The 21,133-nt window shown below is 37.3% G+C and overlaps 1 protein-coding gene across 4 annotated transcripts; it reads right to left on the bottom strand.

Annotated features, from left to right (window-relative positions):
• Positions 1-893: 893 nt before the first annotated feature.
• LOC122275513 (alpha-protein kinase 1) lies at positions 894-19,865 on the bottom strand. Of its 4 annotated transcripts, none has more exons than XM_043084612.1 (11): positions 19,637-19,865; positions 19,271-19,371; positions 15,977-16,206; positions 15,352-15,498; positions 10,743-11,112; positions 10,522-10,665; positions 5,126-5,278; positions 4,906-5,022; positions 4,153-4,233; positions 3,559-3,708; positions 894-2,884 (listed from the first exon to the last, which is right to left on the bottom strand). In XM_043084612.1, the coding sequence occupies exons 1-11, from the start codon at positions 19,653-19,655 to the stop codon at positions 1,184-1,186; spliced, it is 3,213 nt and encodes a 1,070-aa protein (XP_042940546.1). In that variant the 5' UTR covers positions 19,656-19,865; the 3' UTR covers positions 894-1,183. The 4 variants fall into 4 exon arrangements, with proteins under 4 accessions (XP_042940546.1, XP_042940545.1, XP_042940547.1 ...); XM_043084611.1 differs by having other exon boundaries at positions 15,331-15,498; positions 19,637-19,864; XM_043084613.1 differs by having other exon boundaries at positions 15,331-15,498; positions 15,977-16,214; positions 19,516-19,644.
• Between the last annotated feature and the right edge of the window lie 1,268 nt (positions 19,866-21,133).

Genomic DNA, 21,133 nt, shown 5'->3' on the forward strand with positions numbered 1-21,133 from the left:
TATATAAAATATAATAAATAATTTAATTTTTTTAAATTTCAATTTAATTTTTTAAAATTTTAAAATAATAATAATATTAAAATATAATATTTTAATATTATTTTATTCAACTTTTAACTAAAAAGTATCTCACCTCATCTCACTATATAAATAATTCCTTAATCTCCATATAAGTTCATTTTCTCTTTATAATAAGATAAAAACTACAATCTAATTGTCACGATTGTCGGCATCGCAAGAAAATAATGTATGCTCGATAGTAGAATTTTGGAAATTTTGTATTGTAATAAATTTAAAGGAAAAAAAGTGCTGACTACATTTTCTTCAAGAGCAGTGCTAGCCCGAGGAACTACCGAGAAAGGCAAAAAAAAGTTTTTTTTTAGGTTTTTTTCATTCATTTTTTTTATATTCTTAAATATTTTTTTACAAATAAAAAATTTCCTATCGTTAAAAAATATTTCCTTAATCATTAAATTTAAAAAAAAAAGGAATCAAGACACAAATTCAAGACCCACATTCAGTGGGTTTAGCATTTATATTTCTTCAAAGATGCTAAAAAATAATTATTTAAAATTGAAAGAAAGGCTTAGATAATGTGAGTCAAGATGAAAGTTAAATAAAATATTATTTTTTAATATTATTCTTATTTTGAGATTTAAAAATATTAAAATGTTTGTTATATTTTGTGTCAAAATTTGATAAAATTTTAATAATTAGATGAGATGATATAATATGAGTTGAGAGTCTTCTTGTATCGAAACAACCTTGAAGTGAAAGTTGTAGTCTATATTTGGAATATTCCAATTCCAACACTAAAAATTAAAAAGGAATATTCTGTTCATGACTTTTTTGATCAAGGGACCTTTCTCACTTTGCTTCCAACTCATAATCCATCCAACTAATATGAAAATATTTCAACGAATTAAAATCATTGTCAGCCAATCATTTAATATCACGTCAAAAAATGTTAAAGAGGATAAAAATAAAAGAGAAATGATAGTTGCTTTGAGGCGCCTGGCCAGCGCTCTCTCAAATATGGAACTTTGGCCCAGGCAGCATAGCAAGTTAGACATTGTCATTTAACCTATAAAAACTGCAAAGAAACAAAAACTTACGACTTTGTATTATTTTATTAATGGCATTTCTCCTGTAAGATCCTGTGGATAATGGTTGGGTTAACATTCTATGCTTCAACCTCTGATGGAGTACTCTGTTGCTGGTGTTCTTTCTGTTCTAGTTCTTGTTGCTGCTGTTGTAGTGGCTGTGGCTGCTGTTGGACGTAAAGTTGATGCTGTTGTTGCTGCGGTAGAAATTGTTGGTGTTGCATCTGAAACTGTTGCTGCTGATTGTATTGTAGCTGTTGTTGCTGAAGATGTTGCAACTGCTGCTGCTGTTGCTGGTAATGTTGTTGCAGTTGCAGTTGCTGCTGATACTGCTGCTGCATTAGCTGCTGATTAGGCTGCTGTAGAAGAAATTGATGCTGCTGGTAATAATAATATTGCCACGCCTGGTTATATTCTTGGCTGTTCTGCATTGAATATTGAGATGTCTGCAAAGCAACATGAGGAGCAGGCAGTTGAGACTCGGATGCGGTGGCAAAATTCTGCTGCAGCACATTTTGCATTGGCCACATGTGTGTTGTTAAATTAGCATGAGCAGCTGCTGCTTGATACTGATTTTGTGCTTCACCGCTTTGCTGAACTTGTGCATTATGAGAAGGCAAAGGCTGATTGGAATAACCTTGATTTATAGGCGTTTGAGAATCCATTTCAGCCCGCGGGTACTGTTGTGGAGAGTTCTGGCGCTTTTGATGCAGTTTCCGTTGTGAATGCCCACGAACGCCAAATTTAGACTGTCTATGGATTCTATCAGTATTATTGTTTTGACGCCAGTTTCCACCAGTGTTTGCAGGAACCTGTGGCTGTTTAAGTGCTTGTGCTGGAGTAAGATTTTGCTGGTTTGATGAAGATGAGGGATTGACCGCTTCCATTCCAGATCTGGCAGAAGCTTGTGAACCTAATGGGCTGCACAAGGAACCATCTGGACTAGCATCACAACTGCTCTCTAGCAAGCTTCCATGCAACACACAAGTTTCTTCTGGAGCTTCACACCTGTGAGATGTAGAGGGAACTGAGACTGGGGATCTGTCCTTCTGAGTGACCAAGGAGAGATTCTCCAACAAAGGTTGCTTCAGGTCCTGTTCGGACTCATGGCCACATTGTTCCTGAACATCATATTCTCTTAAGTATTCATGTGAATCTTGTACGCATTCAGTTTCATAAGCGATATAACTAATTAAGTCAACTGATGATGCGTTCAATTTGTAAGCATATTCTCTATGCTGCTTGGAATCTTCAGGAGTCTCTCTCCTGTGCTGATCAGGAATTTCTGGGGACACCAGTTGCTCTTGTGCTACATCGCCAGGTGGTACATCTGCTTCAGCAGTATCATCTCTGGTGCACTCCAAATCTTCTGGGGATGACTGTTTTACAATTTCCTGTACATTACTATCAGATTCTCCTGATAGATGCTGGCAAATAGTAACCAACTCAAACCGATTATCATCATTTTCCAAAGATGGCAGTTTCTGTTCTACTACTTTGGTTGGAGCATGGTCACACTGAGTATTATCACGATTTCCCGATGGTGACAATTTCTTCTCTTGTAAAGAGAGCTGGATCAAGAGGTTAGAACAAGAATCTCCAGATGGCTGACAAGATTTAGCAACAGAAGTTTCCTCTCTTCCTTCCTTAGCCGGTTCCAAGGTTTTTGTACCTGTAGCTGGGTGCCTATAAGGAGCAATCCTTAGAGAGTGTGGAAATAATCGTATGTGACGGTTCCACGCCCTCCTCAAATCATGGATAGTTCCACAATGGTCAACAAACTGTCATACATACGTAACAGGTGAATATAGATACATGTGTTATACTTTTAAAAGTAGAAACACATGTAAACTGGTAACCATACAATAAAGTCTCGGCGGGTTTCAGCGTAAGTGCAAAGACGCAATTTCAGGATCAGCTATGAACTCACTCCTTATAACGCCCCAATGGAAGACCCAAACCACATGGCCTATACTCCAAAAGAACTAGTCAATGATACAATTGAAACCCCATTGGAACCTTATCAAGAGCAAGAACTTCTAATTCCCAAATAATGTGGGATCCCATACACCACCTACCCTCAATCTTATCATATGGGGGTATCACAATCTACCCCTCTTAAATTTCTGACGTTCTCGTCGGGCCTGTCTGTTGTAGGTGGCATGACTAAAGTCCTACATTTCTGGTTGGGATATGCTCTGATACTATTTGTAACGCCCCAATGGAAGACCCAAACCACATGGCCTATACTCCAAAAGGACTAGTCAATGATACAATTGAAGCCCCATTGGAACCTTATAAAGAGCAAGAACTTCTCCTTCCTAAGCAATGTGGGATCCCATACACCACCTACCCTCAATCTTATCCTATGGGGGGATCACACTCCCACACAGAAACCTATTGAACAGAATGATAAACACTGCGGTAATATACAAGTTAAAAGAGAGATTTTGACCTCTAAATACAAGCTTGAAATATCCTCTGCATCTTTTGCATTCAATCCTTGAGATACACTCAGTCCTGAAGATATTGCATCAGCTATCACAGATTCTACCACGTTCCTATGCTTTGGCCCTTCATGCATCATTGTGAAATTTATCAACTCCTGCAGGAGTAACAATCAAGCATTTTAAGCAACACTTAATTTTTTAATATATTTTTGGCAACTCACCTTGGTTGTAACCCTTAAACAAGCTCTTGTATGGTGTAAAGACTGTAAATCATTTGTGCTTCAGCATTTCAAATATGTATAACAGATAATTTGAAATTTAATAGAAACTTTGATGCTGACAGATATTCATATTTGCTATGGATTGAGATCACCGAAAATCCCCTATGCTGATTTATCTGCAAACCAGGCAGGGCTGTAGGAGGATGTGGACCTTTCCTCCCTGGACAGGTTATCCAGTGCAGGGGCCACCAGCCCGAGAGGGTGGGGCCACCCACCCAAGGCAGCCCCCTCCCTGTGACACCCGTGCCTGGATTGAGACCAATTAATTTGCAACAGTTTTGGTTCAAAGCAATATTAGATGGAAAAAGAACAAAGAACCTCTATAAGTAATTTGCAGTGAGGCACATGTTTGACACCATCTACTAAGACATCTCTGGCAGCATCTGCACTACCAGTTCTCTGCAAACCGAGAAGACAAGGATAACAATTAATAACCATTTCTAATATCAGCATTCACATGTAAAAGTAACACAGAAGGTCGGATATACGAAAAAGAACAGAGTATTCATAAACAAAAGGAGCTACAAGTGAGGGTTATTAATACAATTATGGGATACTGTCATCTTCTTAAAAAAAATTAAACAAAAGGAGCTATGAGGGAGAAAAATCCTTCATAGAAAAGCATAGCATGGACTTATATATTTATATTCTCCTCAAGTGCAAAGTTTTATACAAAATCATCTGGGAAAAAAAAAAAAACTTAAATCGATGTATCGGTATCTCAGGCACAGACAAGCACACAAAAATACACAAACACAAATATAACGTTTTGAAAATCTAAATTGATTTTTTCTGATAAGTAACAAAATTTCATTTAAGAATGCAAAAGGGACAACCCAAACTGAGTACACAGGAAAAAATATAAACTGATATTTCTATGCAGAACAAGAAAGGCTAATTCTGGCAAGCAGAATAAAATGATTGCAAGACTGGCAGTCAATAAAGAAGTACTTAGTAAATATAAACATAAAGTTTTTAAACAAATCTGAAACTTGAATCAGTACACAGGTAGTAATTGATAAGACTAAAAAATGGAAAAGTTAGGGGAGAGGGCCTGCATAAATCACCTACCACATATACATGACGAGAAAAGTGAATATATAAAATGGGAAGAGTATGAAACATCTTCTTTGTAGCAGCCATTTCTATTGCCTCTTTATATACATTAGAAGCTGCATCAAAATTTCCCTGGCAGTGTTGGAACACAAACAAATCTAGTCAGTAAAGTTTTCCTATTGAATGATAAAAGGGCAGGTAGCCATGGTAATAGGAGAAAAGGTCAGGGACACACCATACGCTTTTCCATGTTAGCCTTCAGTTTCACATTTTCCACAAAGTTGGAAGCTGATTCTGACTCACATTGCTGCAAACTGGCACGGGCCCCTGATGTATCTCCTATTTGCTCCTTAAACCTAGAATTGAAAAGATGGATAACTGGCACTCTCTGCAGGGAACATGTTAGGAGGGAAATTAACATCACCAGTCATGCATAAAGCAATAGCTTCAAAGCATTCTATGAAAACAAGCAATCAAGCAAGTTCAGTGTTTCATTGACTAGTCACGTAATTAGAGTAATGTAAATAGTGGAGATCATTATGATTTAAGTCAATTTTCATAATGCCATTGAAGTCTTCACAAGGCGTATTGAGAAGAAAAGATTAGCAAGTTCTTCTGAGCATCCAAAAATATTCAAATTGCTCAATACGGTGTCAGTTCAAAATGTTATCACATTAAAAAAGCGATGATAATTTTTTTTTTGATAATTAAAAAAAAAAAAATCCTATAGCTATGATAATTAAGCTATAGTTTTCGTTGGTGTCAAATTAGATTGTTTGGCAGGCAGCATATTCCCATATTGACCGAATTAGATTAATATTTCCACTAGCTTGAATTGCATACAAGGAAATTCATTGTAAAAAAATCCAACATCCATGGTAACCAAAAATGCACATTCCTTTACCAAATCTGTCATTTGAGCAGTTACCATTTCACTGAAAGAGAAAAATTAAATATATATATACATTTTTCAATCCGTCAAACATAGCAAAATATTACGTCAGTAAACATATTTAATTAACGCAAGCATTCTGCATTTAATTTTTGCAGCTGTATGCTCAATTTAGTTTCAGGGACCTTCAAAACATAGCCTCGTCATCATGTGTGGTGCCAGGAACAGGTCCATTGTGACAATTCTCAAAGAAATAAGTTGTCAAAGCTCGAAGCAAATAAAAAATAACCACTTTCTTGCTTATTTAATTATGTAAAAGAGAGTATCAATCCTGCAATCACCGTGTGCAAAATTCAGTCAGTTCTGTCCACTAGGAAGTGTGCTGCTATGATCAAACCCAACTAGGGAAGCCACCTCCAATGGCCCCCTCCTACCCCTTTTTACCGGGCAAAAGAAAAAAAAAAGAAAAAAAAAAAAAAAAACACTTCTATCTGTCTGCATCTTTCCTCAAATAAGTCATTTACATTTTGATTGTGTTGCAGAAACTTATTATCACCATTGACTATAAATATATTGTAATCACAGAATGCAAACTTACATTTTTTTTTATGACTTAAAACCTCACTATGGCAGAGTCCTTCAAACCCATCCCTGAGGAGTAAACCCCATATTCATGACCTGACCCACCAAAGCCATATAGAACTTACAAAGACATACTTTTAAAAGCAGAGTTTCCCCATAAGCATATGAGTTTTAGCATAAGAGTATATGCATAACTATTTTCGAGTTTAATGGAGCTTTTCATGGATTTGAAACACCACATTTTGCCTAATTGGTTAAGAAGCTTCAGATGTCCTCTGCAAGAAAGAAGATTTAGCCTGTTGTGCCGGTTAAATTCATGCATGCGGTGGATTTCTTTGCTTGCTGGCACGGTATCAAGGGGAGAAGTAACAGTACTGCAGTGCTGAAGATGATCCCCCTGTGCTTACTTTGGTGTTTATGGCTAGAGAGGAATGGGAGGTGCTTTGATAATTGTGCCCATTCTATAGGGGAACTTAGGGAGTTTTTTCTTAGTACTCTTAAGCTTTTGGGTGAATAATCTTGTAAGGAATGGGAATGATTGTAATGTTTTGTTTTAGTTATATTCTGTTTTAGCCAGTAAGTAGGTGTTCTCATTTGTATACATCCTGTGTGCTTGGGCTATGCCTATTTACTTGGAATAAATTTCTCTTATTAACTATCCAAAAATAAAAATTGCCCAACATCTTTCTTAAGTGAACAAGACATTAAAAATTGATTAGCATATTTTAGTCCTTTTAATCTACATGCTAATTGAGTTTGAAAAATATCTCCATCTGCAATCATTTATATACGATTACTATTTAGCATGTCCCAGAAACTTTCCAGGTATTCAAAAGGCACAAATAGTAATTTCCTGATATGCCCTTTGCTTTGTTTGAGTTCTAATGTCCTTAGGTACAGTTTTGGAAGTTTGCGTGAGTTATTACCAAGTATTTCTAACAATAAAAGTGCATTAATAGTGTCCCTTTAAGCCATTGAATTTTGGGTTAGTGCACTTCCCTCCTCCATGCATGAGAATGAGATGATAGGTGAGGTTACCTGTTCAAGCCCAGCGGCCAGTGGGGTATATGAGTCAAGTACTAAGCAGAAATAAAATGATGTCCCGTTAAAAAAACGGAAATTTGATATGGACAAACATTCAGGATGAACAGTGTTTGAAATTTAAATGAACTGGCTGACCAAAACTACTACAGAATGCGTTTTGTTTAAGATGCTCCTTCAATGCCCGAAAGGTTAAATCCCCCTTAAGGCAAGTGCCTCCAACTCTCAACCACCAAACCTATTCCCTTATATGTCATAAGGATTTCAAATTTTCATCCTGCAAAGACTAATGCAGATTGGTTGGTTGGAAACAAATATATTTGTCAAAGGGTGGTAGATTAAATCTCATTAAGAGCACTTTATCTAACCTCACTACTTATTTTCTATCCCTATTTCCGTTACCTGCAGGTGAGAAAACCTTTCATAACTTTCTTTGGGGAGGTATTGGGGAGGAAACTAAGTTCTATCTTGTTGGTTGGTATAAGGTTTGCTCGCCAATACCTTACGGTGGGTTGGGGGTGCGTAATTTGAGGGTCTTTAACAAAGCAATTTTGGGGACATGGTTGTGGAGATATCACAGGGAAGGGGAGGGTTTGGGGAGAGAAGTCATAGATTCTCAATATGGGAGTATTCGGTCGGTCGGGCGGGCGGGCGGGGGGGGGGGGGGGGGGGCTGGTGTTCTAATGAAGTTAGGGGCACATACGGTGGGGGGTTGTGGAAAAATATTCGAGCTGGATGGGGAAGATTCTCCAAGTTTTTCAGATTTACGATTGGATGAGGTCATGGCGTTTATTTTTGGCACAACATCTAGTGTGGTGAAAGGGCTCTAAAGCAGGTGTTTCTCATGCTCTACCAAATTTCTACTGACAAAGAGGCTGTTGTGGCTGATTTATTGTTGTTCTCTAATGGTTTTGTCCATTGGAATGCTAGTTTTTAGAGAGTGGCTAAAGATTGGGAATTGGATATATTTGCTTATTTCTTTGACTCGTTGTATGCTATGTCAATTGACAATGAGATGGAAGATAGGATGATTTGGAATCCTGGTGGAAATAAAAAGTTCTCGGTGCAAGGTACCTCCTAAGATTTCTTTCTTTATATGGACTGCATCTCTTGGGAGGATTCTCGTCTCAAATAATTTGAGGAAACATGGTCTTCTCATTTTAGATTATGTGCAAGAAAGACAGGGAATCAGTGGATCATCTTTTTTTACATTGTGAAGTGGCCCGGTGTTAGGGGAAATGCCCAGTGCTGGACAGGTATTAGGAGAAATGCCCACATCGCTGCTGTGTGGAGAATGATCCCTCATTGTATTATGTGGTGTTTGTGGATGGAGAGAAGCAAGAGGTGCTTTGAAGACATGGAGCGTTCTTTGGATGAGCTGAAGCGATTTTCTTACAATAATTTACTTTGTTGGGCCATGGCAATTATTTGTAATGTGGACAATCTTCATGATTTGCTTGTATCTCTCACTAGTGCTTAGTTGTAATTAGGCATGTTCGATGTATACTCCTGGGGTAGTTAGGCTATGCCTTCAATAAAATCTTATTTTTACTTATCAAAAAAGACTAGTGCATTACTCCACATGTAATTTCACAGAACATAAAATGTAAGTAGTCACCGATAGAGTTAGCAATTTGTTATTTTTACAACGATTTATCTTTCAATCAGAATCTTATCACTTACCATATCAAAAAGAAGATTCTTTTAGTTTATCATATGCACACTCGGAGAAAGTTCATATTGGAGTTCATTGAGCGTTATAGATGATTGTTTTCGCATATAGTTTCCATAGTTACAAGTTTTTATTCTGTTAAAAAACAACGAAAATGGTCAAATGAACCCCCCCCCCCCCCCAAAAAAAAAAGCGATGATCATTTTCGTTTGCCATATAGTTTCCATAGTTACAAGTTTTTATTCTGTTAAATAAAATTGAATATGGTCAAATGATAACATTTAAGTTTTTTTATAGAAGTGCTACATATACAAAGAGAGTACACAAAAATAAACCCATAAACTAATGTGGCTTCACGTGATCCGTTAAATCTACTTTATAATAAAAGTAACTTTACAATGACGTATTGTATCAAACCATATCAGTTTGTGAGTTTACTTTTGCATAATCTCTTTGTGGCTAAAGTATTTCTCTTTTTTTTACCCTTCCCCCCCCCCCCCCCCCCAAAAAAAAAAAAAAGTTCCCAAATAATAGTCTATATTTCCTTTTATGGCTACCAGAATATATCTGTCTGTCACCAAGAAAGACGAGAAATTTTTTTTAACACTTTCACCAATAGCCTTCCTAAATTGTACTTTTTGCGAGAACAATTTAAAAGTACAGAGAAATATTGGAAAGTGGAAATACTAAGGTAGGATAGTTACTTAAAACTTTTATGGTTCTAAGTGGGACATTAATTTAGAGGGAAATTTCATTGTTCACCCCTAAACTACCACCCTTCTATCGAATTGCGCCTTCATTCATTGACATGTTACATTTGTCATAATTTAAATTATTAAACAATAATAATAAAATGAAATAATCAAAGTTGGAGAGAAAAAAGAGGGCTACCCATGCCTACCCGGCCATTCCTTGGACAGCCCAAATCAGGCCATCCAGGGTGTCCACCAGATGGGCAGCCAAGATCGGGCTGATGGGTGGCCCTGGCTGGCTACCCATGGTGATGGGTGGCTCTCCTTTAAAATTTTGGTTTTTTATTTATTGTAAATGAAGGGTAGTAAGGTCATTTTCATTTATAGAGAGGATGCTTTAGACAATTTACTCAGTGGTCCAAGATTCCGTAATATTTAACAGGTCAGTTTGACGGTGTTCAAATTGAAAGAAAATGGTACTTTAGGATACCGAATTGTTGGTTTTGGCAGTTTGGGGTGCAATTTAAAAAACAATTAGTAGCTTCAGGTGCAAAAAGAAGTTTTCCTTTAATTTAGAGATAGAGGGAGTAGTAATTTGTCAGATCAGCAGTAGAAAATCATTAATGTAAAAGAAACCTAGGTGCAACAAATTCTCAATTTCTACAAAACCAATAGACAAAATATTATCACGTAATTAACAAAATTGGTGTGTTCACAATGGAGAAATGTAGATCTGTTTATGAGGAACACACCTTCAGAAAGTTTAGCGTTGCTCGGTCCATTGCATGATTGGCTATTTCTCTTCCACCCTTGGTTTCCATGAATTCCACGTAACGCATCCAGAATTCAGGGTAATTCGCACAAGGAATCAAGCACCTCTCATAAAGTTTAACAGCCTGCCATCAATAAAAAGTTTTAGATATCCTTCAATAGGAGCGGGAGGGGGAAACAAAAGGATAATAGAAAACCACACCCAATCAAAATCCCCTTGCATCTCAACAAAGTCCAGATAGTGATGCCAATTCTCCAATTGACTAGAATCTAGTGGCTTCACGTGGAAATAAGACCTCCGGATATTAGCCTCAAAACAACAAATTTTTTCATTCAACTGGCATGCTTCCTTATAGAACAATTCTCCCATCAACAGGTATTTTTGGAGAGCTTTAGATTTAGCAAAGCCAGCAGTTGGATCCAGCAGGTCTTTGATGATGCAAGAAATTTCCTCATTCTTAAACCAAATAGGGGCTTTGCTATCAAGCACAGGTTCTGCCGGTGATTCTTCACCCGCAGAAATGCTCGGGAATTCCATTTTCTCTCCCCATGAGGCAACCAACTTCTTAAAACTGAAAATAAATGGAACTAATATCTGGTAAGTATAAACTTAGATGCTACAACCGACCATAGAAAAATGATGGTAAAACATTGCAGTATGATCATGATACAAGAAAACACAATAAAAATTACTGCAAGGGATACGTTATGGCAAATTCTTGAACACATTGGCAGGTCAATTATTAGAAACTTATGGAATTGCGTTTATGCGGGATGGACTAGCTTACCTTCCAAGGGTGCATCAGGGGGTATTATAGTGATGTGGGACAAGAGAGTAGTTGATTTGGTGGATGAATACATTGGCGAGTTCGTGGTTGCATGTTCTTTTATGTCACTGGAGGACGGGTTTGAATGGGGCTTTGCAGGCGTGTATGGTCCTAACAATGACATTAGCAGGAAGTTTTTATGGGACGAGATTGCTGGTTTGTGCAACTGGTGGGAGGGTCCTTGGTGTATTGGAGGTGACTTCAATACCACTCGGTTCTCGAGTGAATGATCAGGGGTCTCTACTTCGGGGTCAGTCGACTTCACAACCTTACTTTTTGAGCTGGATTTGATAGACCTTCCCCTAGCGGGAGGCAACTACACTTGGTCAAACGGGAGGACATGGTCTCGCCTGGACAGATTTGTTGTCTCCCCCTGCTGGGAGACACACTTTCCCACCCTATGTCAAAAATGCCTCCCCAGGCTTTGCTCAGATCATTTTCCACTCCTACTAGACTGTGGGGGTCTTCACGAGGGGCGGAGATACTTCAAATTCAAGAATATGTGGCTGAAGACGGAGGGATTTATGGACAAAATCAGATCTTGGTGGTCCTCCTATCATATTTCGGGCTCCCCCAGCTTTGTCTTAGCTGGGAAACTTAAAAACTTGAAAAATGATTTGAGGATATGGAACAAGGAAATTTTTGGGAATCTAAATGATCAAAGAGGAAACTTTTTTTAGGAATTGCAGAGACTTGAGGACAAAGAAGTGACGGGGGCTCTCATGATGAACGAAAAGGAAATAAAGACGGTGGTAGTAGCTGAATTGGAAAAAATCACGCTTATGGAGAAGATATCATGGAGACAAAAATCACGGGCCCTTTGGTTGCAAAAAGGGGATAAGTGCACTAATTTTTTCCATCGTGTTGCCAACTCTCATTGAAGAACCAATGCCATCGAAGTCCTACACAATGAAGGGAGGACTATCTCTAACAGGGTAGCCATCAAAGAACACATCGTGCACTTTTATGAACAGCTTCTCAAAGAGCAACACCCCTGGCGACCTAAGGTAGATGAACTCACTTTCGACTCTATCGATGCACCAAGTGCAGCGTGGTTGGAAAGGCCGTTCGAAGAGGAGGAGGTGTGCACTGTTCTAAAAGGGATGGATAAAGACAAGGCCCCAGGTCCTGACGGTTTCACGATGGCATTCTTTCAAGCTAGTTGGGACATCTTCAAAGAGGACATTTTTAAGGTATTCCTCGAATTTCACTCTTTCTTGAAATTTGAGAAAAGTCTCAATGCCTTTTTCATTGCCCTTATTCCAAAAAGGGCAAGGTCGGTTGAGGTGCAGGACTTTCACCCCATCAGCTTGGTGGGTGGGATCTATAAAATCATTTCCAAAGTGTTAGCTCGACGGATAAGTGTAGTTATGGGGAAGATTATATCGAAGTCCCAAAACGCCTTTGTGAAAGGGAGGCAAATTCTTGACTCTGTCCTTATTGCTAATGAATGCTTGGATAGTAGGGTTAAAACTGGCAACCCAGGTATCTTATGCAAGCTAGACATGGAAAAAGCCTTTGATCATGTAAATTGGGACTTCTTGTTGTACATACTTGGCATGTACGACTTTGGGGAAAGGTGGTGCCAATGGATAAAACATTACATCACTACAGTCAGATTTTCTGTCCTGGTAAATGGCACCCCTGAGGGTTTTTTCAATAGCTCCCGGGGTCTACGGCAAGGGGACCCTCTATCCTCTCTTCTCTTCATTTTAATAATGGATGTTCTAAGCAGAATGTTGAATGGAATGGCGGAGGGTGGTTTCATCTCAGGCTTCTCAGTGGGCGACTCCGCCCATGGTAATCTCTCAGTTTCCCATCTTCTCTTTGCTGATGACGCTTTGATTTTTTGCGAGCCGGACCCTGATCAAATTCGCTCCCTAAGGGCTCTTTTGTTATGGTTCGAAGCCGTCTCGGGACTCAAAGTCAATCTTGCAAAATATGAAATCGTACAAGTTGGTGTGGTGGATAATCTAAGCGAATTGGCTGGTTTTCTGGGTTGTAAGGTGTCATCCCTGCCTATGAAGAATCTTGGTCTCCCTCTGGGGGCTCCTCACAAATCCAAAACTATATGGGATGGGGTGGTAGAGAAAATCGAATGCAAACTTGCGGGTTGGAAGCGACTCTATCTATCCAAAGGAGGCAGAGTCACTCTTATCAAGAGCAAGCTTTCTAACCTTCCCACATATTTTCTCTCCCTATTCCCCTTGCCTGCAGGTGTGGCGCATAGATTGGAGAAGACCTTTCACGATTTCTTATGGGGTAGCTCAGAGGAAGTAAAAAAATTCCATTTGATCAAATGGGATAAGGGATGCACACCTATGGCTAATGGAGGTTTGGGGCTCCGCAACTTGAGAACCTTTAATAAGGCTCTATTGGGTAAATGGTTATGGAGATACCACAGGGAAAGAGATGCTCTTTGGAGGGAAATAATCGATGGCAAATACGGGAGCCTGCGAGGAGGTTGGTGTTCCAATGTAGCAAGAGGGGCTCATGGAGTGGGTTTGTGGAAATTCATACGCAATGGTTGGGAAGCTTTTCTCACTAATTGCAGGATGGCGGTGGGACAAGGCAACCAAGTTAGCTTCTGGCATGATACTTGGTGTGGTGAGGTAGCCTTGAAGATCACTTTTCTCTCTCTTTTCAGGATTGCATTCGATAAGGAGGCCACAGTTGCCGACAATATGGACAGCTTCTCTAATTCCACCCATTGGTCAGTAAGATTCACACGAGCTGCACAAGATTGGGAGTTGGGAGACATTGCTGATTTTTACAGTGCGTTACAAGTGTCAACTCCACAAGCTGATGGAGAAGATCATCTGCTCTGGTTGTCAACGAGGAACAAGCGATTCTCAGTACGTTCCCACTACAAGGTACTATTGGCACACCCCTCCATTGCATTCCCTTGGAAGTGCATTTGGAGGACTAAGGCTCCTCTAAAAGTTGCCTTCTTCGGTTGGCTAGCATCTCATGGGAGTATTCTGACTATCGACAAACTGAGAAGACGTGGTCTCTACTTAACAGATTGGTGCTTCATGTGCAAACACAACAGTGAGACAGCGGATCATCTACTTCTACATTGTGAAGTAGTTACGGTCTTATGGAATGACATCTTCACAAGACTAGGCTTGGCATGGGTAATGCCTAGAAAGGTGATTGATTTGTTGGCATGTTGGAGAGGTGTTCAGGGAAAGGGGCAGATTGCAGACATTTGGAAAATGGTGCCACTTTGTCTAATGTGGTGCATCTAGAATGAAAGGAATAGTCGCTGCTTTGAGGATAAGGAGCGTTCACCGGAAGGGCTTAGGGATTTCTTCTACCACACTCTAGTTTTACGGGCCTCCTCTATTGTACTGAATGGCACTACCTTTACTGAACTTCACGCTGCCCTTCGCAGCTCTTAGTCTGTAGCTAGGCTCTTTGTATACCCCCTGTGTACTCGGGCCTTGCCCTCTTTATGTTTTAATATATATCTTTTTACTTATCAAAAAAAAAAAAATTTTGAACACCATGGGATTCTAAGTCTTTGCAGAAATACATAATTGTACCAATTGAATATGTCTGGTTAATGATGGAGCAATCATTTACCAGACCGATTAAATCCTGCACTTAGTAGGCTGGATGTTGTTTAACCAATAAAGTCAATTTAGCGTGTATCAGTAAAATATTGGAAAGAATCACTGATTGCTAAAAATAAAAGTTGGAATAGTATAACCTTTTTTTTTTTTTTTGGGGGGGGGGGGGGGGGGGGGGGGGGGTGCAGAAAAGAATACAAAAGAGAACTAAGTGTCCAAATTCCTTTTGGGCAAGTAAAGGCATCCAATCTCATTGGCCTATCACATTGAACAATAAAAATAAGACACAAATCTACCACATATAGAAACTTTTTCTTTTTTCTGATTTCATAAGCTTTTAAGTTCCTTAGCAACCAGAGAAAACAAAATTAAGAAAAGCAAGACATACCGATCATAATAATGATTTAACCTTTTGGTTGGGAACCGCAGAGTTTGGATACAAATGTGCGCTAGGGAGCTCCATTGTTGTTGAGAAAACTCAAATTGGATGTATTTGTCCCATAAAGCATGGCACAAGTAATCTTTTCCAACAAAGGAAATGCCTCTTTGAAACAATCTATGACAGAATATCAAGAGGGAAACATCATTTGCCTTTGAACTGGTACATTTGTCTCATTAATCAAGAAGAGACAAGGTATTGAAGAGTTCAGCACAGGCAAGCTTTGCTCAGAATATCTATATAATAAAAACCCCCAAGAACTTGTTGGTGTGTGTAACAGTCAATCATGCCTTATGTAATACGTGCACCTGAGTAACCAGAGTCTGAGGTGCACTGTTGAGTTGCAATATGATACTGTACGCATCTGTTTAACTTTTTAGAGAATAATAAGCATCCCCCTAATAATGATTAGGAAGCAGAACTTTTAATTAAATTATTTCCTATTTCTAAGTGAGAGTCATGTGGATCATTCAGCCTTCAAGATTATATTCTACCACTGAGAACTCCAACAGCATCAACTCTGCATGTCTCATAATATGTACAGTTAGTAATATTTAAGGAAGCTAAAGTCAAGTCCCGTAAATATTGAGATTACCTACGAATATCAGATGGATCCTCAAAAGCTGACATACTGAAACTACAGTAGTCAACCCACATGCCAACAGAATATGTTGCTGATTGAACAGCTCGTTCAAAGATTTCAAAAACCTTGTCAATAGTACAAAGGCGTGTTTTATGATCAGCGTACTTCCTCCAGTATCCATAGCACAGGGGAAACTCGGACAAGAAGGAGTCATAAACTGAACATATTTTTTCAATGTCATCCTGCAGTACTTGGAGAAAATACCTTATTTGCAGTCAGCATACAAGTCAATCTAGGAGCATAAAAAAAGAACAATTAAGTAGTAACTGAAGCAATGGTGGAAAGTAGGCAGATTATCATGAACTTGTAAAAGAAATTCTTAGAAGCAACAGAAATCTACTCAAGTCGCACTAGCAGATAGAAGACCAAATTCAACATATCAGGAGAAAAATAATAGGATAACTTCCAACAATAATACAGTCCTAAGAAAAGCAAATTTTGATCTTAAAGGAGTTCATATCTGTCAAAAGCTTGCCTATTACTCTCCATCCACAACAATTCCAGTCAACCATAGAAGTGATGTTCCAAGAATCGAGTGTATATTTTCCAAATATCTCATTCCAGCACATAAGTTTTGTCAAAGACCCCAGCATCGCCTGATGCACAGAAAACAACAGGAAAGCCAACCCCCACTACTAAACATTTTTAAAGAGGAGATGCTCCACCATTATTTATTTATTTATTTATTTGAAGACCAGCTTTTCAGATCTTCTATTCATACAATTCCAACAGGTGTCGCTATTGATCAACATCTTCAATTGTTAGAATGTGGTAAAGTAAAACCAGTTCTTTTCTCCTTTTATTTTTTATTTTTTTTGGTAAGTAAGAAAATTTATTGATCCTTATAATTAGGCATAGCCCAAGTACATAGGTGGTATACAAGAGAGAAATACCTAAGTACAGCCTACTAACAAAGAAAGAAGCATACACGTCGTTAAAATTAACCCCCTCTAATACAATAGCATTAGCCCAAAGTAACAAAGATTGAAAAAATAGGTCTCTAATCCCCGCCGATGAGTGTTCTCTATTTTCAAAACATCTTCCATTCCTCTCATTCTATATAAACCACGTAAGACATAGGGGTACCATCTTCCAAACCTCTACCACTTGGCGATCATGAGAAGTTTTTATCGCATTAAAAAAGAAGAATGCCATCAATACAAGAGAACCTAATAAAAATTTATACTGATTTTCAATGGATCAAGATATTCCAAAAATGGGGCAAGAATATGGAAGACTATAAAAGCAATCATCTAGTGTCAGGGACAAGGCCAAGGCTTGGCCCCCAAAGGCTCTGACCCAAAAAATATATATATTATAACCTTGTCTAATTTGTATATCTCCCTTAGTTTTTGATATTTTTGTTCTTGTTCTTGTCCACAATTCATAATTGGCATTGGCCAATGCTCTTAAATGTCCAGTCTTAAGGGTGCCTTACAAATTGTCAAATTGTCAACAACTTTTTAATAGATCTTTCTTATATATAATCAAATTAGAATTTGGTCTCATTTAAAATTTTATGGTAACTACATTTTTTTCCTGTTTTATTTCAAGAAATTAAATTCGAATCTAATATTCACATTAGATGATATCTCTTTTAAAGTTTGTAATTATCTAGGTGAAACATATTTAACAAAAAACCCCACGTTCACTAGATAGCTGACTACTTAGTATGCAATTGCGCTACTTAAAAAAACTTTTAAATATATGACATCAATGCTATACATTATTCAGCAAAATTCAAAACTTAGTTTATTGTTTGCATATATTACCTCTTTTTTATAATTCCTATATAGATCGTTTCCATAGTTCAACCTCTTCTCGTAATTGCAACATATGAAAAGCAACCTGGTTTGTTTTCAAACATGAGATGAGATGAGATAAGTTGAGATTAAAGTTGAAAGTTGAATAAAATATTATTAAAATATATTATTTTAATATTTTTTTGTATTGGAATTTGAAAAAGTTGAATTGTTTATTTTATTTTTGTATTAGAATTTGAAAATTTTGAATTGTTTATTTTATTTTGTATGGGAATTTGAAAAAGTTGTAATGATTAAAATGAGATGAGATGAGAGTTTTCTGAAAGTGAACAAGGAGATGTAAAATTACCAATATTCATGGAAGAATGTAAGTTTGAAATTTATTTTTTTCTTTCTTACTTTTTACTCGGTTTTTTATATTTTGCTAAAGGTGTTCCTAGAAAATTTCAATTCAACTATTTATTCTAGACCTAAAACCTGCCTCTCCAAACTTATAATCCTGGCCAAGTCCCTATTGTCCACTTGCATAATGATCTTAAAAATAATTGCATTAAGTAAGTGGAACAGCATTCCAAACCACAATACATATACAAAACCTTCACTCATGCAACCTATGAACCAAAGCAAAGTGTTAGGTTCACAAAACAATCTCACAAAAGTAAAGCTTACAAAGTGACATGGCTAAATGTGATACGTTGGATCTTTTTTTTATTGGCACCAAGTGTCCGAGAACAAAGTCTCGACCAATCCTGAGAGTGCACAGGCCCCCAACAAGGAGTTTCTCGCAAGTGCACCTCGGGTAATTCAAAGGAAAGTTCCTTTAGTCCGATGACCTCAAGAAACTATTTGCACCCAAAGGGATTTGAACCTTAGACCTAAAGGGAGCATACCACCAAGACCAAGGCCCCTACCACTTGAGCCAACCCCTAGGGGTTTTATACGTTAGATCTACTTACACTAAAAAGAATTTTACAACCTAATGTACCCAACAAACCACATTAGTTTGTGAATATTATTTTTGTAATCTCTCTTTGTGAACTAAACATTTCTCTTGGCCAAAAGGTGTACCAATTGCCTCTCCTGCAGATAACTCATAATTGCTACCCCTCCCAATATGATCCTCTTCATTGTAAACCCCCAAAGCCACTCACCTAAGGCGTAAGCCACCAGTTTGCAAGGGAAGAAAGGTCACCAACCAATCAACCAAGTAATATTTAAACTCCTCCCGGACTCCAGCCTATAGAATACAATGAACTAGAAATAACATCGTAGAGACTAGTGACCTCTATAAAAAGGCAGGAATCTGCTTTCACTGTTTCGCAGCAGCATCATTCTGATCATTAATGAATTAATTAACTAGAAAGAAGAAACGATTAGGAAAACAGAAAATTTACGTTGGTTGCATTTGTACAATTCAGTGTTCGGAAACCAGATCAACAAGGTAACGCTATTTTAAATTCTGAGGCGTGGGCATGAGACTTACAGGATAATTTTTCTCAGTGTGCGAAATCAGTGATGCCCATTCGTCAAAGTCCAGTGAGCCTTTAGTAATAAGTTCATCAAGCTTGAGCTCATCAAAACCCACTGAACGAAAAAGCAACGTTTATTGTTAAGCTTCTTAGCTCAATAAACAGCTCATTCAACCCCAAATTCCCAATTTGAGAGCTTTCATCAGAGTATAAAAGTCTTCACTTTTACTTGCTATGAAATTCCAAATTTTTTGCTTACCCAAAAAAATCCGAAATTTTCATTATTAGGTGAACGGAAATCAACGGCGAAAATGCATCACAAGGCATGGAAATTAGGTATAGAAACTAGGAGGAATTCGAAGAGAGTGAGAGAGTTATACCCAGAGACTCTGAATCCATGGGTCAAGCCGATGTTTCAGCACTAGAAATTTAAAACACAGAGCCGCTTGCTTTAGGGTTCCCTGAATTGAGAGAGATGAAGATGCAGAGCAGGACAGTCAGTGAACCAGAGCCGTCAGGTTATCATCGGACGGCTGCACGTGCACCGTGAGCCGGGAGGCCACACCCTTGCTGTTGTGTTTAAACTTTAAAAGCTAGACCCTATACGAAATATAAGCAAAATTAAAAAGAAAAAATCTTGTTATAAGTAAAATTCGTATCTCAATTTATGTAGATATGTAAAATATATATTTAACGAAATAATATAAATTAAAAAAAAAAATAATTTTTATAAAATAGAAAATTTTATTCTTCTTTTAAAATTTTTTTATATCTTTTTAATAAAAAATTATTAATGCTTGAATTAGTCCATGTATTTATTTGTATCTAATAAAAATCTAATTAAAATTGGACAGTACATAATATGGATAGACTAATGATAGATAAAGAATTAAGATATACAATTCTCACGTATTTTTTATAAAAAATAGTAAATTTATTATTAAAAATTAATTTTTTTATATAAATTTTATATTTATTTATTTTTTAAAAAATAAATGTGTGAGATGTAAAAATATATTTCTGGTATGCATATTAATTATTAAATAAAACAATAATTCTATTCTCGATCCATGTTCTTAACACACTGCCAACATGGCAAGAGAGTAAAACCAAGGAAATAAGGATGGCGGGATCCAGGTTTATGTTCCATTTCCTAAAACTCGCCACAATTTCCTCAATGTTCAAGCTACCTATCCACTTCCTCTTTACAAAAACCTACTTTCTATCCTGGGTTTCTCGAGACTAAGGTATTGTTTGACCACAAAAAATTTTCATATTAAATACAAAATTTTCATATCATCATTATTATTTTCTCAAATCTCCATACAAAATATAATAAATAATTTAATCTTTTTTTACTTTTTCAAATCTCAAAATAATAATAATATTAAAATATAATATTTTAATATTTAATCTTAAAATTCAAAATTCTTATATAGAAAATCTCACTGGTCAAACAGAACCGAAGATGGATCTCACCTTCATGCTTGCATTTTTGGAGCCATAGTCCTGGTCCTTTGATAATTGTGGTACAAAGCTTAAACCCTAAACTTTTGCTTTTTAGAAGCATCAATTGTAGTAGAAATTGTTCATACCCATTCAATATGATAAATATTTAAATAGTTTTCGATTCCATGTGTTATGAGCATTACAGAGATTGCAGGAGATTGATTCGGTTCTCACCTTGTTATTGTGGATAAATAATCCTAGCTAACACATGTTGATATTATCGGTATGCTTCAAAACAACGAAAATAATATTTGGGTGGCTGTTTTGAATTTTGAGACTCTGCAAAGCAAGACCATACCCATTCAAGAACTTTGTACGAATTTGAAAATAGCAAATATAAAAATTGTTCATAAGAGATGGAAGTCACA

This window comes from Carya illinoinensis, chromosome 9 (genome assembly GCF_018687715.1).
Source record: "Carya illinoinensis cultivar Pawnee chromosome 9, C.illinoinensisPawnee_v1, whole genome shotgun sequence".
Lineage (NCBI taxonomy): Eukaryota > Viridiplantae > Streptophyta > Magnoliopsida > Fagales > Juglandaceae > Carya > Carya illinoinensis.